This window comes from Cervus elaphus, chromosome 17 (genome assembly GCF_910594005.1).
Source record: "Cervus elaphus chromosome 17, mCerEla1.1, whole genome shotgun sequence".
Lineage (NCBI taxonomy): Eukaryota > Metazoa > Chordata > Mammalia > Artiodactyla > Cervidae > Cervus > Cervus elaphus.
In genome coordinates this window covers 57622239-57645115 of record NC_057831.1, presented here as the reverse complement: position 1 = coordinate 57645115, position 22877 = coordinate 57622239, and the positions used below count along the sequence as shown (strand labels likewise).

The following is a 22877-nucleotide window of genomic DNA, read 5'->3' as shown; positions in this document are numbered from 1 at the left end:
CCTAACTGTGCAACTTTGGGCCAAGTTATTTAACTTCTCAGGGTCTGTCTTTTCATTTTCAAAATGATAGTAATCTTACCTATTTCAAATGATTGTTGTGAGAATTAAACATATAAACACATAGCTAATTCCAAATAGATGGTTGGTATTCAATAAATGTTATCTTCATATTCTTTGTATATATAGTTATTTGCAAAGCAAGGGTGCCGTCTATAATAACTCATGTAGAGACTGTACAGTATGCTACTTTGAATAAAGGAAGTAATAAGATACAAATACTGGAGTCATACCCTTGTTATAAAACCATGGTTCTGGAAACATTTTAAGGAGTATGCAGGACAAAGAAATAAACATATTTTAATTTGTATATGTTGATAATACCTGTGATGGTAAATTCTATACCTCTATTTGATGGGGCCACAGGGTGCCCAGGTATTTGGTCAAGCATTATTCTGGGTGTATATATGATGGTGTTTCTGGGTAAGATTAACATTTGAATCAGTAGATTAAGTAATGCAGATTTCCCCCTAAGTGAGAGAGTGGGCCTTATCTAATCAGTTGAAGGCCTGAATGGATTAAAAGGCTGAACTTCCTTCAAGTCAGAGAGATTTTTTTCCTACCTTGAGACTGAAACATCAACTCTTTCTGGTTCTCAAGCCTGCCAGCCTTTGGACTGGAACTGAAACATTAACTCTCCTGGTTCTTGTTCCTTTCAACTTGGACTAGAAGTACATCAGCTCTCCTGGGCTTCCAGCTTAATTACTCCCCCTCCAGATCCTGAGACTTCTCAGCTCCCACAATCACATGAGCTGATTCCTTGTAATAATTCTCTTTATAATTATAAATACACACACACACATCTTAATGGTTCTGTTTCTCGGAAGGACACTAATATCATACCATAGATATACACGTGTACATACTTATTCCTCATGTCTTCAGAATAGTCAACAAATAAGAATCTATTTCGGGGAATGCTTATGCAAATCCACAAGAAGTTGGGAAATACTAGGCAACAGCTAACTTCTCACATCTGATAAACCTCTTAAGAATATATCTGCTTCTCTGAGAGCACTGCTTTTCTCTAAAATACATGGCTTGTTCCAGGAGAAAGAGAGGTGACTCAGGAGCAGCAGAACCAAAGAATACATGTCAATCAACTCATTCCTAAAAGTGTTACCTTGAAGATAGAAAGTTTGAGCAACTCTTTCGTAACATTTCCTGTTCATGTTGCTTTCAGAAGACCAGCTTTTGCAATTCTCTGTCTATGGCATTTTTAGTGGACTTCGCAGTATCATGAATCATATCCATGATCTGTCTCGTGACTGGTTGGTGACTGGTAGCAGCTGAATGGGGAATCCATTGAATAGAATACATTTTTCTAATCCTTTCATATGTTTGGTCTAAGTGCTATCATCAAGTCAGCATTAAATAAATGTTTTATGATTCTGGTTTTTAAATCTCCAAAACAAAGATAATAATGCCAACTATATATTTTAAAATATGGTAGGAAAACTATAAAACGCAAAAGTATTACAAGATAATACTTTTACTTATCAAATGAAATGGTGCAAACACAAAATGTTATTGTAAACACTGCTGCTGCTGCTGCTGCTAAGTCACGTCAGTCGTGTCCGACTCTGCGCGACCCCATAGACGGCAGCCCACCAGGCTCCCCTGTCCCTGGGATTCTCCAGGCAAGAACACTGGAGTGGGTTGCCATTTCCTTCTCCAGTGCATGAAGGTGAAAAGGGAAAGTGAAGTCGCTCAGTCAATTGCAAACACTAGAAGGCACTATTTCACTACTGAGGCAGACAACGACTCTAACACAAATTACCTCCTCTCGCCCAATTTCTATTCAAGAACAAAAAGTATGAGAAACTTTATTTATTTATTTTTTTCACCAGCAAAATCGGCTTGACTTTATTGCAGGAGAGCTACAGAGGAGCAGGGTAAATGAGGGTCTCCGCAGGAACTACCATCGCTGAGAGGGATTGCCAGGTCCTAGATCTGTCTGGAAGGCCAGCGAGGATCAGCGTCCTGCCCATGTGGGTCCATCCAGCAGGCTGCCGGATGGGGCCTCTCTACTTGGGGCCAAGGTAGGAGACAGCCTTTCCTGTTTTCCCCAGGGTCTCCAGCAAAGTGTCCACGCTGTGCTCAGAGCTGGTGCAGACCTTTTTGTTGGGCAGGTCAATGTCAAATTGAACTCCTCCTAGCTTGTTGAGGACTCGAGCGACTGCGTTAGAGCAGCCTTCATGGGTCACATCCACGGAGAGCTCACGCTTTGGAATGACTGAGGACGAGGGGGCGGCCGCGGCGGTGACTGGGAAACTTTAAAATATACATTTGCACAATGTACTAAGCAGTGCAAAGAAAAGGGAAAAGGAGAACTAATGTATAAAGGACACTGAGAAAAAATGTAAATCCAATAAAAAGAAGAAAGAAACAAAAAACCTGCAATAGGTGATACAGGAGAAGAGGGATAATGAGAAGAAAATGAGGTTTTCAAAGCAAGTTTCTTTTATACAAAGTAATATATGGGAAGTATTTTCAACGTCACAACTCTGTCATGTTGTATTGAAAAATCCTGATTTATAATTAGTCACTGGCTCTCTAGGTCTGTGCTGGCTTCCCTTTCCAGCCTTTTTCACCCATCCTATTTCTCTCAAATGCGCTTTGCAGAGAGGATGCTGGGGATGTGTCAGAATCCAAAATGAAGACAAGGATGAGGGAGGGGGTTTGGAGTTTCCGTGAAAACGCAAGAGCTGTTTTGATAGTACTGCTCATTGGAAGGAAAGTGGACAAATTTCCTTCTTATATCTCCCTAGATAATTATGTCTGAATGCTTCATTTTGAGACTTAGAAAGGAATTGAGGGGACTGTGAGTGACAGAGAACGAAACTGGTCTAGACTGTGTGGTTAGAGGCTTTTTAAAAAAATTTAACATTTGGAACTTAAGGCTTCACAATAACTTGAGGTTCATTTGTTGTTGGTGGTTGCTGGTGATTTTTCTTTGCTTTCCTTTTCTCTTTCTCTGAAAGAATACTTTCTTCACCTTTTAATTCGTGACAATTAAAGGGATCCAGGAGGAGGCAGCACAGAGCTGGCTGGCTGCTTAGGTTGTGATATAAATTTAAAGAGGGATCTTGAGATTGGATTCTATTAATACTAGTCTATTTCTGAAGTCAACTTAGAAAAGGAAACAGGAACTGAAAGTAACAGATTTGTCCAAATCAAACACTGTACATTTAAGAACTTAGGCAATCATGGTTTGAGACTCTCAGGAGATTTTTACTGTGCTTTAAGGACAAGGAAATCAAAATGCCTCATTTAGCACACTTAGATTGGAGTTTAAAACACCTGAGTCAACAGTTTCTCAACAACAAATACTCTATTAATACTATGAGCTCTCTGGGAATCATGTCTCATATCTTCTGCACCTCACTGTCTGTACCCATAATGACTGGCCTATAGCAGATGCTCAATAGTTGAATGAATGAACATGGAAACATTCTTCTGGTATTAGTCATTCAGGCTATCACTGTCTTGGTTTTCTTTTTTTTTTTTTCTTTGATCTTTTTTTGTCCTTGCTTTCTTTGAACCATGCTCTTATGATGGAAAATATTAACTACCTCTTTCTCACTTCTTATCAGGAGTAGTGTCTGAGTCCAAAGAATATAATTGAGGCTGGTGTGAATCTCTGTGTAAGAGGGAGAGAGGAGAGTTTAATAGCCAGTAAGTAAATCTGTGGTGCCCTCAAACTCTATGGAAGAGTAGGAAAAAGAAGCCATTGGTCATTGGAAAGTTAACTCAACAGTGAGTCTTGATGACAGAGGACACATTCTTTCTTCATTGTGAGTCTAGACTTTGATGCCTTCAATAAAAACCATTAATGCAAGTCCTTGGGAGTAATAGTCACTTTGTATATGACCCAGGGACTGGCAGTATTGCTTCCCACCTAGTTGAAGTTCAGAAAGTTCTTGTCCAGCAAGAGCACATAAATGTTGATATGCAATATTGTCAGCCTTCTTGAGGTGATTTGTGCTGCCTTCCTTCTGACTTGTAATCCATATTTGAGTCTATAGGGCTAGACTAGGGCAGATTGAGGGAGAAAGGTCCAAGGGATGAATCTCTTCCTATGGAAGAAACAGGAGCAGTGTTTCTCCCCCCCTCCCCCCCTCCCCCGGCCCAGGAGTAATGTAGGGTTGTAGGACTGAGTGTCTAGAAGAGGAGGTGCTTGGGGAGAGGAAGGGGCAAAGCCTGGAATTTCCTGTTAGGAATGGAGGGGAGGGCCCAATGAGGACTCCCTCCTAATGAAATCTTTGAGTACTTTTCCTTTTGGAATGCAAGGGAAATTTCAAGTTAGCTGATATGAAACTAAAAGACGCTTACTCCTTGGGAGGAAAGTTATGACCAACCTAGACAGCATATTAAAAAGCAGAGACATTACTTTGCCAACAAAGGTCCGTTTAGTCAAGGCTATGGTTTTTCCAGTGGTCATGTATGGATGTGAGAGTTGGACTATAAAGAAAGCTGAGTGCAGAAGAATTGATGCTTTTGAACTGTGGTGTTGGAGAAGACTCTTGAGAGTCCCTTGGACTGCAAGGAGATCCAACCAGTCCATCCTAAAGGAAATCAGTCCTGAATGTTCATTGGAAGGACTGATATTGAAGTTGAAACTCCAATATTTTGACCATCTGATGCGAAGAGCTGACTTATTTGAAAAGACCCTGATACTGGAAAAGATTGAAGGCAGGAGGAGAAGGGGACGACAGAGGATGAGATGGTTAGATGGTATCACTGACTCAGTGACATGAGTTTGTGTAAACTCCAGGAGTTGGTGATGGACAGGGAGGCCTGGCATGCTGCGGTTCGTGGGGTCACAAAGAGTCTGACACGACTGAGTGACTGAACTGAACTGAACTGATATGTTAACGCCTGCCTCTTCTATATTATAATTCTCCTATATAAATAATTCAGTTCTATTCCAGCAGAGTCTGTTTAGTTGTGGAGGCTGAAAGGACAGAGTAGTGAGTGGGAAAGAGTTCTTCCACCATATTCTTTTTTTTTTTTTTTTGGTATTTATTTGGCTGCACTGGGTCTTAGTTGTGGCAAGTGGGATCTTCTATCTTTGTTGTGGCATAAAAGGATATTTAGTTGTGGCATGAGAGCTTTTTGTTGTGGCATGTGGAATCTAGTTCCCTGACCAGGCCACCTGCATTTGGAGCATGGAGTCTTAGCCACTGGATCTTAAGGAAAGTCCCTACGATATTCTTTTTAAGCACTCCAGTCGAGAAGGGGTATAAACCTAGCAGGCAGACTGTGGGTCTTAACTGGAGGCCTCAGCTCTTTGTCAAATGGACCTCTTCCTACAAAATGCCAACTGGTTTTTCCACAATGAGTGACCCAAGAAAGACCAACACAAAAGTTAGCCTTTATGACCTCACCTTGAAGTGGCACACCATCACTTCTGCCATGGTCACATAGACCAACTCTGATACACTGTGGAAAAGCACTACAGAAGGGAGGAAATACCATGAGACAAGGATCATGGGGGCCTAGCCTGGAATTTGGCTACCACTGATGGAATTCCTAAATGTATTTGATTATAAAACCTTTTTTAAAAATGGGAATTTCCTGGGACTATTGTTCTATGAAACACATTTTAGGAAATGCTTTTATATTTTATAGGTAATGGAAGTCCATTGGAGTTTCTACAAGACTGTGGCATGAATCTGTGTTTTGAAACATTGCTGGCAGAAACATGCTGAATGAATCTAAGGAAGAGTAAAGATTAAAGTCAGAGAGATTCCAGTTAGGCAGTTTGGCAGTATTGTGCATGAGAGGTGATAGTAATGGGAAATGGAGATTGGGGATGGAAAGAGGAACCAAAGTGAGATACATTGTGGAGGCAGAAACAACAGAACAATGTGATTATGAAAGAGGGAGGCATCCAAAATGACTCAGATTTCTAGCTTTAAGTGATTAGGACCATGATGAGTCCAAGAGCCAACACTGGAAATACAGAGTGAGGATCGGGTTTGGGAGCAGCGTTGATGAATTCAGTTCTAGATATCTTGAAATTTTGTGCCAGTCAGGAGCCTATTTACATGAGCACATCAATGAATACATTTTTGGCCACAGGCAACAAAAACCCCTACTCAAAATGGCTGAAATGATGAAGGCAATATTTCGCTCACAAATTGGAAATCTAAAGGTGGGATGGGCTTTAGGGTTGACCTAAAGTGTCTCCAATTCCATTTCCCAGTGGTTCCTTTGGCTCTTCTCTCTCCCCTATGTCAGCTTGTTCCTTGGGCTGATTTTCAAGAATGCTGCAACTATTCTGGCCTCACACCTGCAGGTGACTATATGGGAGAACAAAGAGGCCGTCTCACCTGTGGATTGGTCTTTCCTCACTTGTCAGAGCTTAGATTGAATCTCATGCCCAGCATGATTCAATCCCTGAGCCCAGAGGAATGCTTTGTGCTCATTTAAACCAATTACCATCAAGGTGGTTGGATAGGATTCTTAGACCAATGAAACCTACTGCTGGAACGAGGGTGTAATGGATGGAGGAGATAAAATCCATGAGAACGAGCCCCACAGAGAACAGCAAACGTGATTCCAGAGCACAGAGCTAGGCAGATTTGGAAGTCATCTGCACTGATGTTAATTTGAGGACTTGGGAGAATTTGCGATCACTTAGGGTGACAGTGTGTGGTAAGAACAAGAGGACATTGAAGGGCAGTTGCGTTAAACGGTCAATGCTGAGTGATGGGAACCAACAAAAAAAAGTGAGGCATGCCCAGAGAGGCCAGTGTTTGTGGAACCAGGGCAGTAATGGCTTCTCTGCAACCATGAAAGGGGCAAAAGGGTTTACTTTTCATCAGTTTTTTCTCCAAAAAAGTTTTTTCTCCAACTAAGTACAGTTCATAGGCAAATGCCATGTCATTTATGGCACGGCATCATCGATTCAGTGGACATGAGTCTAAGCAAGCTTCAGGAGATGGTGAAGGACAGGGAAGCCTGGCGTGCTGCAGTCCATGGGGTGGCCAAGAGTCGGACACAACTGAGCGGCTGAACAACAACATGTCATTTATTACCTTTCCTTTTTTCTCTCACTCAGAATGTCCCTCAGAGTAAGTCTCATATGTATATATATACACACATACATATATGACAAATGCTCAGTAGTTATCTGTTGATTGGTTTTTGTTGTTGCTGTTAATTTTTTTTATTATGGTGGGAAATTTGGCTAAGAAAGTACATTGTATGTATGTATAGGAAAACTTGCAACCAAAATAAGCAAGAACATTTGAGGAACCCTGGATCTTACTTAGACTCAAACATTGGTGTCATATTTAAAAGAAAAATTTGCAAACTAAAAGTTATTTCTGTGCTAGTTAAACCACTAGGAAGCATCTCCTGAGTACACTGTTGTCTTCAGAAACATTGTTTGAAACATATTTACTAAAAATATGACAAAATTGTTTAAAATGTAAAATTTTGCATTTGGAAAAAAAAGTCTACCTTACATAATATCAATTTAGTGGTTCTTTTGTTGCTTTTCTCCTCTCAGAATATGAGTTTAAAATGTGTATATTTTGCATATAAGTAAGATAAGGGCAAAGAAGCACCTCTTTATCAGACAGACATTATCTAATTGTATCATGCAATGCCTTCTGAAAACTTGTGTAGGCAGGGTTTATTTTACTTTATTGAAAGGAATTAGCATCTAATAAAATCCCCAGCACACTAGGAAGCATCAGGAATCATACTGGGTGTCAATTAACCTTTTAATTGGTTAACTCTTTAAGATTCTAGCATTTTTCTACGCCATGCACAGTTTACAATTAACGCTGGATAATGATGATAGAGAAACTGTTATACAAGTAGAAATGTAATCGATGCTATGACACATAAATTATGTACACCTCATAGGAAAAAAGAGGTAGAATAAATTCTTTATGATGCATTCTTCATTTGAAGTAATCATTTTTGGGTGATTAAAGTCTAGTAAGTTGCTTTATTTTCAGAAATTGTTTCCCCAGTGTTGCTCCTAACCACTCTGTACAGGTCATGAAACAATGGCCTGTGGAGATGAGAGATTTAGAGAAAAGAGATTAGAGGTTCTGACTCTGAAGTCAGAACATTGAAATGACATTTTTTTTTTCTCGGTTTCCTCATCTTTAAAAATTAATAATGTTATCTGTTGCATTATTGTGAGAATCACACACAGCATGAGGGCTGGCAAATAAAAAATGCTCACCAGTTGCTGGCAAGTGACTGTTAGGTTTTATTTTAGACTGTCCCCAATGACTTATCTACTCTGCAAGTAATTGGTAGACAGAGTCATCTATGATTTAATGGAAGTTGCTGCTTATATGGTTTCCAGTATTTGGGTGGAGAACTGTGTCTCAGAGCCAAGGACTCTGTGTTCTGTCTCTGTGTCACATTTATTCAGTCATTAAGTAACCTCGGTGTCTGTCTTTGGCCCTCTATTACTCAGTATCTATGATTTCATTGTTGAAAATGATATCTGAGCCCAAATTATGTTTGTAAGTCAGGTCAGTCTTTCCACAGAGAAAGCAGGCCTCCACCCAAATAAATCATTCTGCTCAGAAAACTGCATCCTAGATTTTGTCCCTGGTTCAAATAAAAATACATTGATTTTTATGTGTGTAGAGTAAGACTTCTTCATTTTTCACACTGTGCTTTCAAATTCTTGCCCAAATATAATCTCTTTTTCATTCTTACCGTTTGGATCTAGGTGATCTTGTGCTGTCTCAAAACTTTTGCCTAAGCCCTAGACAACTTACATTAGAGAACTGAAAATTCTGTGGGAGATATCTATTTCCATCTTCTCGTTTCATGTTGGATGCTACAGAGCATTGGGTTGGCCATAAAGATCATTTGGATTTTTCCATAAAAGCATACTGAAAACTCCAAAAAAACTTTTTGGCCAACCTAATATTTCATCAGACATGCCAATTTATTCATGAATACCTCTCCTTAAACTTCCTTGGAGTCTCATTTAATTAAATTAATTTATTTTGCCACCAGGAATTGAACCCGGGCCCTCAACAGTGAAAGCATGGAGTCCTAACTACCAGGGAATTCCCATCAGAGTCTCATTTTAGACATGAACCATGGTGCCCTTAGCTTGGAGTTAGGAAAGAATGTAGGGTGAATGTTTTAAATATCATTAAATCATTTGTTGAAATCTGACTGTACTTTTGGCCAACCATGCTGTGATATCATAGCAGCTGAAAGTTTAGCCAAGTATTTTAATTTCAAATAGGCTTCTGGTTGAAGATGGTTCTAACTGGAATTGGAGCAGCCAGTGTTGACTCTCCTCTTAAGTAGTGGGGGAGCTTGTGTCAAAATATTCTGCTTATTATTTTTTCTCCTAATTAGGTAATATTACCTCCTTTTGTCATTTTTTCTCGTCTTTTAAACAGAGCTCCTGATGATAGCCTAACCTCATGACCTATTGTCTTAGAATAAGTTATTTAATGTGCAATACCTATATGTGCACTGAGTAGTAGTTTATAAATAGAGTTTTACTGCTAAAAAAGATTCAAAGGACTCTAAATGATGATGCTTATAAATTTACAGTTAAAAAAAAATCTACAGTTTACTATAGGAAAAGACTATATCCATGCTATTAAAGTAAGGATTGTTGTTGTTCAGTCTCTCAGTCGTGTCTGACTCTTTGTGACCCCGTGAACTGCAGCATGCCAGGCTTCCCTGTCCTTCGCTCTCTCTCAAAGTTTGCTCAAACTCATTGTGTTGATGATGCCATCCAACCCTCTTATCTTCTGTTGTCCCCTTCTCCTCCTGCCCTCAATCTTTCCTGGCATCAGGGTCTTTTCCAGTGAGTTGGCTCTTCCCATCAGGTGGCCAAAGTATTGGAGCTTCAGCATCAGTCCTTCCAATGAGTATTCACATTTGATTTCCTTTAGGATTGAGTGGTCTGATCTTGTAGTCCAAGGGAATCTCAAGAGTCTTCTCCAGCACCACAGTTCAAAAGAAAGTAAGGATTGCATCCCTGCAAAGGCTGTTTCACTGTAAGGGGTCCAGAGAGGCCAGGTGGGGCTGCTTTGTTCACCCTCTATAAGAGCTGAGGTCAGATGCAGGGCTCAGGAGCCACTGATGTGAACACAGACTGCTTTGAAAGCAGAAAGCTCCAAATGGAGTCTTAGGCAGAGTCTTTTATATTTGCTGGTCACATAGACATATTCCTGCTAAATAACCAGTCTCAATGACAGAGCTGAGTCCAGATGTGAAACACTGATCTCTTAATAATCAATGTTGCCAAAGTGGTACAAACCACAACAACCCTGAAACTCCTCCAACTTGTGGTTTCAAATCAACACTATCAGTCAATATGTTTCATGATTTGACAAGGGTCAGTGCCATGCAAGAACTTTAGCAAAACAGTTCAGGTTGATTCCTGGCCTCTTGTAATTAACTGTCACAGCAAGATCTACCACCCTGATCTGTGTTTCAAGACCTTTCTAGGACAAAACAATTATCCTTAATTTAACAGAGATTAACTTGCCTTACTATCAAAACACACAGGTTCTAAACATTTGCAGTCATCAGTGAGGAGTTGGTATAGATTTAAACAGAAACTAAACCATCCAATAATAATAGCACAAATTTTCTCATATTTTATACTGAATTTATAATTCATTTGCCTCTCTGATCTGAACTTTAGCTATCTGAACTTTAAGGTATATACCAGATGAATGATTAAGAATCATAATCAATCTATCATTAATTAAGTCTATGTCTTCCTTAGGTCAATTCTTCTCCATAGAAATAATGTCTGGTGAAAGAAAAATCAAAAGACATAGCCACATTGGTGTTTTTCTATGTGGTCATAGTTAGAGCTCCCCTTTTTTCATTCATTTTGAGAATGTAGACTACTTCTGGAAGTTAATTTTTTATTCAGCTCATTTCTTGGCTCTTCAAAAGAGAAAAAAGTTTTATCAGAGTCCTTCTCCCCAAAAGCATTGAAGTCCAAGTTGACAGAATATTATTCTTTTATTTTAAGCCTCATCAGAATTGTTGATTTTTCCTTTTTGTGAAACCCATATATTGGCTTCTTTCCTCTCATCAATAATTTCACCTTGCTTTCATTAATCATTAATTTTAATCCAAGTCTTTCCCCTATTAGATCCCTGTGGTTCAACCACTGAGCTTGTCTGTATGACTGGAAGCAAGCTCATCTTGGCTGGACATGGCTGGACTTCCCTTTCAGCCCATTCCTAATTCTACGAGGTCAGATCGGATAAATAGAGAAAATGGGGCTCTCCTGTCCATGAGCAAAGAAACATTGTTACAGTTAACCCCAGCCTGTGGAAGTGGGGGGAAGGATCATCTATCCCACTAATCTCTTTGGAATTCTTTCATTAGCTTCAAAATAATAACAGTATCTTGTTTTGCATTATCAGCCTCTGGAGCTTTTAGTTACACACCTAATCTAGAGACTATGAATTTGGCATCTGTCATAGACCGAATTTTGTGTATCCCCTCAAATTAATATGTTAAACCCTACCTCCCGTGTGATGGTATTAGGAGGTGAGGTCTTTGGGAGGTGATTAGGATTAAAAATGAGATTATGAGGGCAGAGGGCTTCCCTGGTGGCTCAGATGGTAAAGAATCTGCCTGCAATGCAGGAGACATGGGTTTGATGCATGGGTTGAGATGATCCCCTGGAGAAGGAAATGGTTACCCACTCCAGTATTCTTGCCTGGAGAATTCCATGGACAGAGGAGCCTGGCAGGCTGCAGTCCATGGAGTCACAAAGAGTTGGACAGGACTGAATCGCTGAGCACACTTTATGAGGGCAGAGCTCATGAATGGGATTAGTGCCCTTATAAAAGTCAGGAGGCTGCCTGCTTCCTGCCTTGTAAGAGCAAAGCAAATGGCAGTTTGCAACCTGGAGGAGGGTCCTCACCAGAATCTAACCCTGACAGCACCATGATCTCCAACTTCCAGCCTCCATAACTGTTGTTCATAAAGCATTCAGTCTATGACACTACGTTACAGCAGCCCAAACAAAGACAGCATTGAAAAGGAAAATTATGGAAGATTTGTAGTGAAATTCCTGCATCATTCTGCACTCTATTTTCCCTACTTCCATAGTAAAAACAATGTATCTAAGGGAGACATGACTTTAGTCGCCTTCTTGTTAAGTTGCAAACTATAAGCTATAGGTTTGTGGACCAATCCTTCAATCTGTCATCACCCCTACACCTTTTTAAGCAGTTGTGTTTAGTTTCAATTGTCTATTAATCTACTACTTTGAGTGTGATAAGGAATATGATAAATCCAGTCGATTGAATGTGGTATTTCTTTGCTTATTTTAGTACATGTGGGCAGAGAAGTGAGTGTCTCGATCCAAGGAAATGTAACTAGGAAGGCCAAACTGGTACAATATTTTTGTTCTAACTTTTTGATAGTATTCAAAGCATTGGCTTCAGTCACTAGGTATGCAAAGTCAAACCCAAAATATGAGTCAAGTTTTGTTAATATCCATCTAAGTTCCCCCCAGGCAATAGATAAAGAGTCATTATTATCTACTTGCCAGCTATGAGTTGGATCTTCTCTCCTGGGAATACTTCCCAGGGCTGTTTGTAAACACTGCCTTTTTGATGGCAAACAGAATATTTATTATTAATGGTTTAAGGTTCAGTAAGGGCCAATGGTAAATTTGTCATTTGATCCATTGATGCATGATTTGAATTCCTCCATGTAGACTCATTTCATGTACCCAAGTTGCCAATTCAAGTGGTCAAACTAAACCATCAACTTAGTTGATTTGTTGATTCCTCCTTGCATAAGGCTTCTTTGGTGAGCATCAACATGTACCACTTTGGTTTGCTCTTAGAATTTACATAAAGATTTTCAAAGAGCAGTATCCTTTTTATCACCCAGTCATCTATGGTCCACTTGCCAGGTTAAATTGCAAATCCACTGGTCAAGAGTCAGTATACACTCAAAAAGTAGGGTGTTTACTTGTATCTAATTCTTCTATCATTGACAGGAATACATCCTATAATTTAGCCCCCTGGACCAAGTTGTTTTTATCTTCCTTCATGAGAAGTTTACTACCTGTTAGCGGGCCACAACTTTCCACACTGAGCCATGACCCTCAATTCTGGAATTGCGAGAATCATAACTTTTCAAAAAGCAAATACAATTTACATCTTGGAGATTCTTTCAGAAGTCAAAGCAGACTAAAACTATGACCATTAAAGTTCAGGCCATGAGATGACAGATAATTCTGGTAGATATTAACTATGAATGATAGTGAGTTTACAAATTAAATGATGTGTAAATTTGCATAGATATATTTCCCAATCAGAGCTTACAATTATTAAAATGATGAGGAGAAAATAGTCTTTTCAACAAATGGTACTCAGACAACTGGGTCTCCACATGCAAAAGAATTAACTTGAACTCTTAACTCACACCATAAAAAATTAATTTGAAATGGATCATAAAACTAAGAGCTAAAGATATAAAATTTATAGAAAACATATAGGGGCAAATCTTCATGACCTCAAATTAGGCAATAGTTTATTAAGTGTGGCACCAAAAGCAAAAAAGAAAAAAAAAAGATAAACTGGACTTCAACAAAATTTAAAAACTCCGTGCTTCAAAGGATAGTATCAAGAAAATGAAAAGGACAACCCACTGAATTAAAGAAAATATTTGCAAATCATATATCTGATAAAGGATATTTTATCCAGGGTATGTAAAGAACTCTTACAACTCAACAATAAAAAGACAATTTGATTTAGAAGTGTGTGAAAAATATAGATATTTTTCCAAAGAAGAGAGGCCAATAGCTAATAAGCACATGCAAATATGTCACACATAACTAGTCATTAGAGAAATGCAAATCAAAATCACTTTGAGATACCACTTCATATTCAATAAGGGGGCTAAAATTTAAAAAAAAAAAAAAAGACAGTAACAAGTGTCAGTGAGAATGCAGAGAAATTGGAACACTCATACATTACCAGTGGGATGTAAAATGGTATAGCCACTTTGGAAAACAGTTTGACAGTTATTCAAAATGTTGAATTTAGAGTTATCATATGCCCTAAGAATTCTCCTGCTAGCTTCCCTAGCGGCTCAGATGGTAAAGAATCTGCCTGCAATGCTGGAGGCTCGGGTTTGATCCCTGTGTCAGGAAGATCCCTTGGAGAAAGGAATGACTACCCACTCCATTTGTCTTGACTGGAGAATCCCATGGACAGAGGAGCCTGGCGAGTTACAGTCCAAGGGGTCACAAAAAGTCGGACAGACACAACTGAATTGCTGAATTGGACACTTTCACAGCAATTCTGCTGCTAGATCAGAATAGGCAAATGCACAGAAATAGAATGTATATTAGTGGTTGCCAGTGAATGGAAGGAGGTAAATGGGAAGTGACTGTTAATGGCTTTGGGGGTTCTTTCTGGAATGATGAAAGAGTTTTGAAAGTAGATAGCTGCACAAATCTATGATTATACTAAAAACCACTAAATCGTACATTTGAAAGGGTGAATTTTATGCTGTGTGAATTATATCTCAATAAAGCTATTAAACAAACTATTAAAAAGGAGCTCTTATAGGAAATAGTAAATATTTGAAAGTTTAAATTTCATGTTTCAGGACTTCCCTGGCAGTCCAGTGGTTAAGACTCAGAGCTTCCATTACAGGGAACTAAGATCCCACTGGCCAAGTGGTACAGTCAAAACAAAAACAAAACTTCATGTTTATATCTCCTGAAAGCTGCTTCGTTAACATATTTAGACTTACTTTACCAAAGAGGATATACAGATGGCAAATGAGCACATGAAAAGATGCTCAACATCATTAGCTATCAGGGAAGTGCAAGTTAATACCATGATGAGATAACACTCCACACCTATTAGAATGCCTAAAACTGAAAAGACTGACCATGACAACTGTTGGTAAGGATATGGAGGAATTAATCCTCATATACTGCTGTAAGAATGTAAAGTGAAACTTCGGAAGTTTGTCATTTTCTTAAAAGTTAAATTCACACCTTCCATAAGACCCAACTATTCCACTTATAGGTGTTTACTCAAGAAACATGAAAGCATATACTAATGCAAGGGCTTATATACAAATGTTCCTAGTATAACAGCCCAAACTGGAAACCCAGATGTGCGTGGATAAATAAATCATGGTATATCCATACAGTGGAATGCTACACAGCAATAAAGAGGAGTTAAGTCTTGATACATGAAACAACAGGGATACTCATAGTGGGTAAAGGAAGCTAGACCAAAAAGGAGTACATATTATATGGATTCATTTATCTAAAAGTCTAGAAAATGTAAAATAATCTGCAGTTACAGAAACTAAGATGAGTGATTGGGAAGGAGGGACTCGGGTGAAGAGAAGGGAGAGATCACAGAAGCAACACTTTGGTGTTCTACATAAATTAGTTTCCTTGGTTGTGGTGATAGTTTGATTGATGTATATGCATGTTAATTCTCATCAAGTTGTAGTCTTTAAACATATGCAGTTTAATTTACTTTTATCTCACTAAGATTGTTTAAAAAAATCTTTGATCTTTTGCACAGATATAGAAACTTCTTAATGGAAATTGGCATTGTTTTAGTGAGCCTCACTTATACAACAGATTTATTTATGAAAACTTGCAGTAAGCTAAATACAGATAAACAAAGTAACATTTTTTAAGCATCAAGGAAGCTCTTTGTTCAGAGAATTCTTTTTTTTTCCAAATAAAAAAAATTTGAATACAAAAGGATGATATGTGTGTACATTTCTGAGATTTTATACATGCATAGATTCTTCTCTTATTTTTGGCCATACAACTTGAAGGGTTTTAGTTTCCCAACCAGGGACTGAGCCCAAGCCATAGCAGTGACAGCTTCAAGTCCTAACCTCTGGACTACCAACCAGGGAGCTCCTTTACACAAGCATAGATTCTTGTAACCACTACCACAGACAGGCTACAAAACAATTGAACACCTGAAGGAATTCTCACCTGCTGCCTCTTTGTATTTAGATCATTTTCTAAACCTCATCTTGGCTACCACTGACCTGGTGCATTATATCTGTTTCTGTATTTTAGCTTTTGCCGGAATGTCATATAAAATGGAAACATACAGAATGTAATCTTTTGATAATGGTTCTTTCACTTAGCATAATGCATTTGAGAGTCATCCATGTTATATGTATCAATAACCTGTTCCTGTTTATTGTTGAGTAGTATTCCATTGTGTGGATGCACTACAGTTTATTTATCCATTTATCTGTTGAAGAACAAGTGGATAGTCTCCAGTTTTGGACAATTATGTATAATGCTTATACAGAGAATTATTTTAAAATTAAAAACTCAAAAAAATAAAATTAAAAACTTTTTGCAGTGTAAATAATCATTATTTCCTTTAATACTTTTATAAAATTTAGTCTTTAGTGTATCAAATTTCCTTCAAGAGGGGCACCTTTGTGCTAATGATACTATGAACACCTAACAAATATCTACAGATATCTGCTTCATATGGCAAGAAAGGCCTTATTGTCAGTGATGTGACGGTAAATGTTTAACAAATGTCTAGGGGTGTATGGTGGACAGAGGGAAAGCAGTCCTTCATTTATAGCATTTGCCAATTTCTATGGTGTAAATATTCCAAATGTGTTAGTTTCAAACTATCAATGGAAAGAAATGGGCACAATTGGCTCTCATAGGGAAGGAGCAAGTATGAGTTGGTTCCAGCAGAACACTAATTATTGATAATGTAAGCTTAATAGGCACACATGGAAAGAATGGTGGATATAAAATCAGAAATACAGTGTTGCAACATGTAACTTCTGAAAGACTGTAAAGAACTTCTCAAACTTCTGACTCAGTTACTGATCTGCAGACCTCCTACAATATGTGTTTGTGCTCAGCTGTGTGCAACTCTTTTGCGACTGCGTGGACTATAGCCCACCAGGCTTCTCGACCCAAGGATCGAACCTGCATCTTCTATGTCTCCTGCATTGGCGGGTGGATTCTTTACACGGAGCCACCTGGGAAGCCCCTAGTATAATATACTGAACTCTTAATTACTAGGATGATCAACAGTGAGCTCTTCATAGAGAAGTGAAAAGCATGGTTAAATACATCTTTAAATATGATATGGAAAACATCCAACAAGAAACATGTTTTTGAATAAATACAAGTCACGGATCAATTTTGACAAAATTAAATAATCATAATGACCCAATTTTAAAAACCACTGGGGATTCCTTGGTGGCTCAATGGTAAAGAATCTGCCTGCCAATGCAGGAGACATGGGTTCAATGTCTGATCCTGGAAAATCCCACATGCCTCAGAGCAACTAACCCTGTGGGCCACAACTGTTGAGCCTGTGCTCTGAAGCCCAGGAGCCACAGTTACTGAGTCCACATGTCGCAACTACAGAAGCCTGCACAACCTAGAGCCCATGCTCTGCAACAAGAGAAGCCGCTGCAATAAGAAGCCCACGCACTACAACAAAGAGTAGCCCCCACCCACCACGCTAGAGAAAGCCTGCACAAAAAAATGAAGACCTTGTTGTTCAGCTGCTCAGTCGTGTCCGACTCTTTGCCACCCCATGGACTGCCGCATGCCAGATTTCCCTGTCCTTCACCATCTCCCGGAGCTTGCTCAAATTCATGTCCAATGAGTCAGTGATGCTATCCAACCATCTCGTCCTCTGTTGTCCCCTTCTCCTCCTGCCCTTAATCTTTCCCAGCTTCAGGGTCTTTTCTTAATAAGTCAGCTCTTCACATCAGCTAGCCAAAGTATTGGAGCTTCAGCTTCAGCATCAGTCCTTCTAAAGAATATTCAGGACTGATTTCCTTTAGGATTGACTGGTTTGAGCTCCTTGAAGTCCAAGAGACTCCCAAGAGTCTTCTCCATCACCACAGCTCAAAAGCATCAATTCTTCAGCGTTCAGCCTTCATTATGGTCCAACTCTCACATCGATACGTGACTATTGGAAAAACCACAGCTTTGACTACACAGAGCTTTGTTAGCAAAGTAACGCAGCCAAAAATAAATAATTTTTTTTAAAGATACATTAAATGTTAAGAAAATCACAAATAATTAAAGAACTTTTATTCCTCAGATTTATTTGGATTTTTAAACTGAATTAAAATTTATGAAACTATTGTTCTTAGCTTATCCTTGAAATACTTGAAACCACTTACAATAAACTTCATAGGTAGCAATTTTTCTATTAGAATATTTTTAAGTTACTATGGAAACAAGTTGTCCTATTGTTACACTTTAGGCCACTTAGTCTTATACTAGCTAACTCAGCTCTCCTTTTCTTCTTTTCTGCATTCCCCAGAAACTCATTTGGCTGTAAATTTCTCTTTAAAGACCTTCCTCCGTTTAAGTTTCTTGAATTGGAAAGGGGACTGAGGGAGTCTTTGGAAATATTTTATATCTTGATCTAGGTGGTGGTTACGTGGGTATTTACATATGTAAAAATTCAAGCTGTGTACTTAAGATTTTTAACGTGGGTTCCCAGTTGTCCCAGAACCAGCATAGCACTGCATACAATGATTTGCTCATAGAAGGCTCTCGGTTTAACTGAACTGAACCAAGATTGCAGCAGCAGAACTTGACCTTTTACAAGCACTTGATACGTGTTTGTCATCCTTGTTGACAATGATGACTATTTGTGGACTGTGAACCTTCTTCCTGGTCCATGAAACATTTACCTGGAAGTCAGTTACATAATGATTAACTAAAACTACAGTTATTCCAAATTAGTACTTTCTCTTTCTGTCCTTGAGATTTTTAACTCAAAATGGAAGATTTGGGCAGGAAATGGAACATGTTATCTTTCTACAATGGGTGGTGTTCATGATTTTGGTTTTACCATCAAAATATTGGTTGTACATAACTGTGCCGTGATGTCTATCATTTCCTTTCCACTCTTTCTCTGCTTTAAATGAACTTGTCTGTGCCTCCTGCTCTAAGAGTTTGCTCACACATGTTATTCCCTTGTCAGCCCCCAGGCAGTTGGACCAGGAATAAACTGGTCCAATTGGCTGGACCAGATAAGCTGGGCCAATTGGCTTTTCTCTCCCTAAAATTTGGAATTGAGACTTAGAAATCCCAGAACTCTCTTTCACTGCTTGAACTGGAGATAATACACAGCTGGTACGGGTATGCATCATATGTGCACCTGTGTATATATGTGGTCATAGGCTGTTGTCTTGGGCTCTGCTGTATCATGCAGTACCACTTGACCCTTGGGAATCTTTTCATCATTCCAAACAGTAGAAATACAGAGTGCCTCACTACTCAGCTGGCACCTCCCTCTTTCAGTTTTACCTACTCTCTCATGTCTCTTTTTCTATTTCCTAGCAGCATCAGGAGAATGGCTTGGCAACTTTTGGTCCAGAGGTTATCCTCAATTCTCAGCTCATTGAAGCTGATAATAGTTCAGAGGGTTCAAGCACCCCTACTTCATTAGTTATTTTTTTTAAATTAAAAATAATTTTTAAAATTAATTTTAAAATAATTTGATTTAATTAAGTCAAAGACATAAACAGATGGAGAGATATTCCATGTTCCTGGGTGGAAAGAATCAATATTGTGAAAATGACTATACTACCAAATGTAATCTACAGATTCAATGTGATCCTTATCAAATTACCAATGGCATTTTTCACAGAACTAGAACAAAAAATTTCACAATTCATATGGAAACACAAAGGACCCAGAAGACCCAAAGCAGTCTTGAAAAAGAAGAATGGAACTGGAGGAATCAACCTTCCTGACTTCAGATTATACTACAGAGCTACAGTCATCAAGATAGTATGGTACTGGCACAAAAACAGAAATATAGACCAATGGAACAAGATAAAGAACCCAGGGATAAACCCATGCACCTATGGGTACCTTATTTTTGACAAAGGAGGCAAGAATATACAATGGGGCAAAGACAGCCTCTTTAATAAATGGTGCTGGGGAAACTGGACAGCTACATGCAAAAGAAGGAAATTTAAAAAAAAAGAAGGAAATTAGATTACTACCTAACACCATACACAAAGATAAACTCAAAATGGATTAAAGAACTAAATGTAAGACCAGAAACTATTAAACTCTTAAAGGAGAACATAGGCAGAATGCTCGATGACATAATCAAAGCAAGATCTTCTATGACCCACCTCCTAGAGTAATGAAAGTAACAAAATAAACAAGTGGGACCTCATTAAACTTAAAAGCTTTTGCACAACAAAAGAAACTATAAACAAGGTGAAAAGACAATCCTCAGAATGGAAGAAAATAATAGCAAGGGAAACAACTGATAAAGAACTAGTTTCCAAGATGCACAAGCAGCTTATACAACTCAATACCAAAAAAACAACCCAATCAAAAAGTGGGAAAGGGACCTGAAGAGACATTTCTCCAAAGAAGACATACAGATGGCTAACAAGCACATGAAAAACGCTCAACGTCACTCATTATCAGAGAAATGCCAATCAAAACTATAAGAAGATACCTCACAGTAATCAGAATGAAAGTGAAAGTGAAGTCGTGTCCGACTCTTTGCAACCCCATGGACTGTAGCCCATCAGGCTTCTCCATCCATGGAATTTTCCAGGCAAGAGTACTGGAGTGGGTTGCCATTTCCTTCTCCAGGGGATCTTCCTGACCCAGGGATTGAACCCCGCTCTCCTGCATTGCAGGCAGATGCTTTACCATCTGAGCCACCAGGGAAGCCCAGTCAGAATGGCCATCATCAAAAAGTCTACAAAAATAAATGCTGGAGAGGGTGTGAAGAAAAGGGAGCACTCTTGCATCGTTGGTGAGAATGTAAACTGATAAAGCCACTATGGAAGATGGTATGGAGACTCCTTAAAAAGCTAGGAATAAAACCACCATATGATCTAGCAATTGCACTCCTAGGCATATACCCTGAGGAAATCAAAACTGAAAAAGACACATGGACCCCAGTGTTCACTGCAGCTCTATTTATAATAGCTAGAACACGGAAGCAACCTAGATGTCCATTGACAGATGAATGGATAAAGAAGTGGTGGTACATATATACAATGGAATACTACTCAGCCATAAAAAGGAACACATTTGAATCTGCTCTAATGAGGTGGATGAAACTAGAGCCCATTATACAGAGTGAAGTAAGTCAGAAAGAGAAATATAAATATCATATACTGACACACATATATGGAATCTGAAGAGATGGCACTGATGAATTTATTTTCAGGATGGCAGTGGAGAAACAGACATAGAGAACAGACCTATGGACAAGGTGGGAGGAGAGGAAGAAGGGGAGATATATGGAGAGAGTAACATAGAAATCTACAATACCATGTGTAAAACAGATAGCCAACGGGAATTTGCTATAAGACTCAGGGAACTCAAACAGGGGCTCTGTGACAGGCTGAAGGGTTGGGTGGGAAGGGAGATGGGAGGGAGGTCTGGGAGGAAGGGGACATGGGTATACCTATGGCTGACTCTTGATGTATGACAGAAAACCACAAAATTCTGTAAAGCAACTATGCTTCAATTAAAAAATTAAAAAAATTTTTTTTCTGGCCACACAGCACAGCATGTGGGATCTCAGTTCCTCCACAATAGATTGAACTGGTATCCCCTGCATTGGAAGCACAGAGTCTTACCCACGGGACCACCAGGGAAGTCCTATTAATGACTCTTAATGACCCCTCAGTCATTCTCTACCTTCTCTCATAATGTAGCGAGAGAAAATAACTTCACCTTAGAACACTGTATTCCCCACAAAACGCAACTTTCACTTATTCTGTCTTCCCCTTTCGAGGAAGGGGATAATGGTGAGGGTAGCATTGATTTTCCTAACTGGTAGTTCTCACTGGATCCAGTGGGGAAGGGATAGATTCCAAAAGCTGATGTTTTCTCAAACATGAGTGTGTAATCTTTAGCTGTATATCCTTAGCTCTGAGCTCAAAAACAGGATCTCATTTCACTTAAGGTGAAAAATCCCTGATATAAACAATAATATGTGTTGGACTCCTTTCCAATGCTGTTTCATATAATTAGCAGTATAAGTGCCTCATTTCTGGTAATGACTCTCATGTATGTATAACACAAATTTTACAAATTTCAGTATTGGTTGGATTTCTTAATAGTCTAGTTCATTACTTTTAACAATCCATTTTCACATATGTTGTGCCACTTAATTGTCTGGCCTATCACTGATCCACAATCCTATCCAGAGATTACACTGGAAAATTCCAGAACACCCCGGATTCTTAGTTAACTTTCTAATTACCTTTCCTCCTCAAAGTGCATAGCCTCCTTTCCAGATCCACAAGAATTCTAGTCAGAGCTGATTCTAGATTAAAACCTGTTTTAGGAAAGAATATCTTTTCATCAATTTTATTCCCCCATTAACTTGGCAGGTAGATTATTTCTAACAATTGCATTTGGAATCTGTCTCAGGATTTTTGTACTCTCTGCATATCTGTTATTTGTCTTTGTTACAATATAAGAAAAAGCACATCTTAGAATTTAAAGTGTATATATTGATAGTTGGTTTCTGCTACTAAGGGAAAGTTAAATAAGTAGCCCATGGAAGGGGCCCTGTGTAATTGACCCCTCCATGATTCTATTTCCTCCTCCTTTTAATTCTTACAACCTTGGCTAGTATGCCATTTGGATTGTGACTGAAGCTAAAATAAAAGTCTGTGGATTTCCTCATATAGATAATTAATGGTTAGGAACAGGATAGAAGCACTTAAAATCCTCCTGTATCTTGACCGTTTCCTTCAAAATTCACAATCCTAAACATCACACATTAGGAGAAAAAATATCCTGATCGCAGGTGATA

At 38.8% G+C, this 22877-nt stretch overlaps 1 protein-coding gene across 1 annotated transcript; it reads right to left on the bottom strand.

The window, feature by feature from the left end:
- Positions 1–1894: 1894 nt before the first annotated feature.
- On the bottom strand, positions 1895–22339 carry LOC122673374 (copper transport protein ATOX1-like). The gene is made up of 2 exons (XM_043871100.1): positions 22320–22339; positions 1895–2331 (listed from the first exon to the last, which is right to left on the bottom strand). The coding sequence occupies exons 1-2, from the start codon at positions 22337–22339 to the stop codon at positions 2085–2087; spliced, it is 267 nt and encodes an 88-aa protein (XP_043727035.1). The 3' UTR covers positions 1895–2084.
- Positions 22340–22877: the final 538 nt, after the last annotated feature.

Bases quoted from the DNA above. Each gene is read 5' to 3' on its own strand.
- LOC122673374 (XM_043871100.1), bottom strand. From the start codon at position 22,339: ATGCACTTTGAGGAGGAAAG. The intron at 2,332-22,319 runs GTAATTAGAAAG...TATATTTTAAAG, and splicing joins ATGCACTTTGAGGAGGAAAG to TTTCCCAGTCACCGCCGCGG.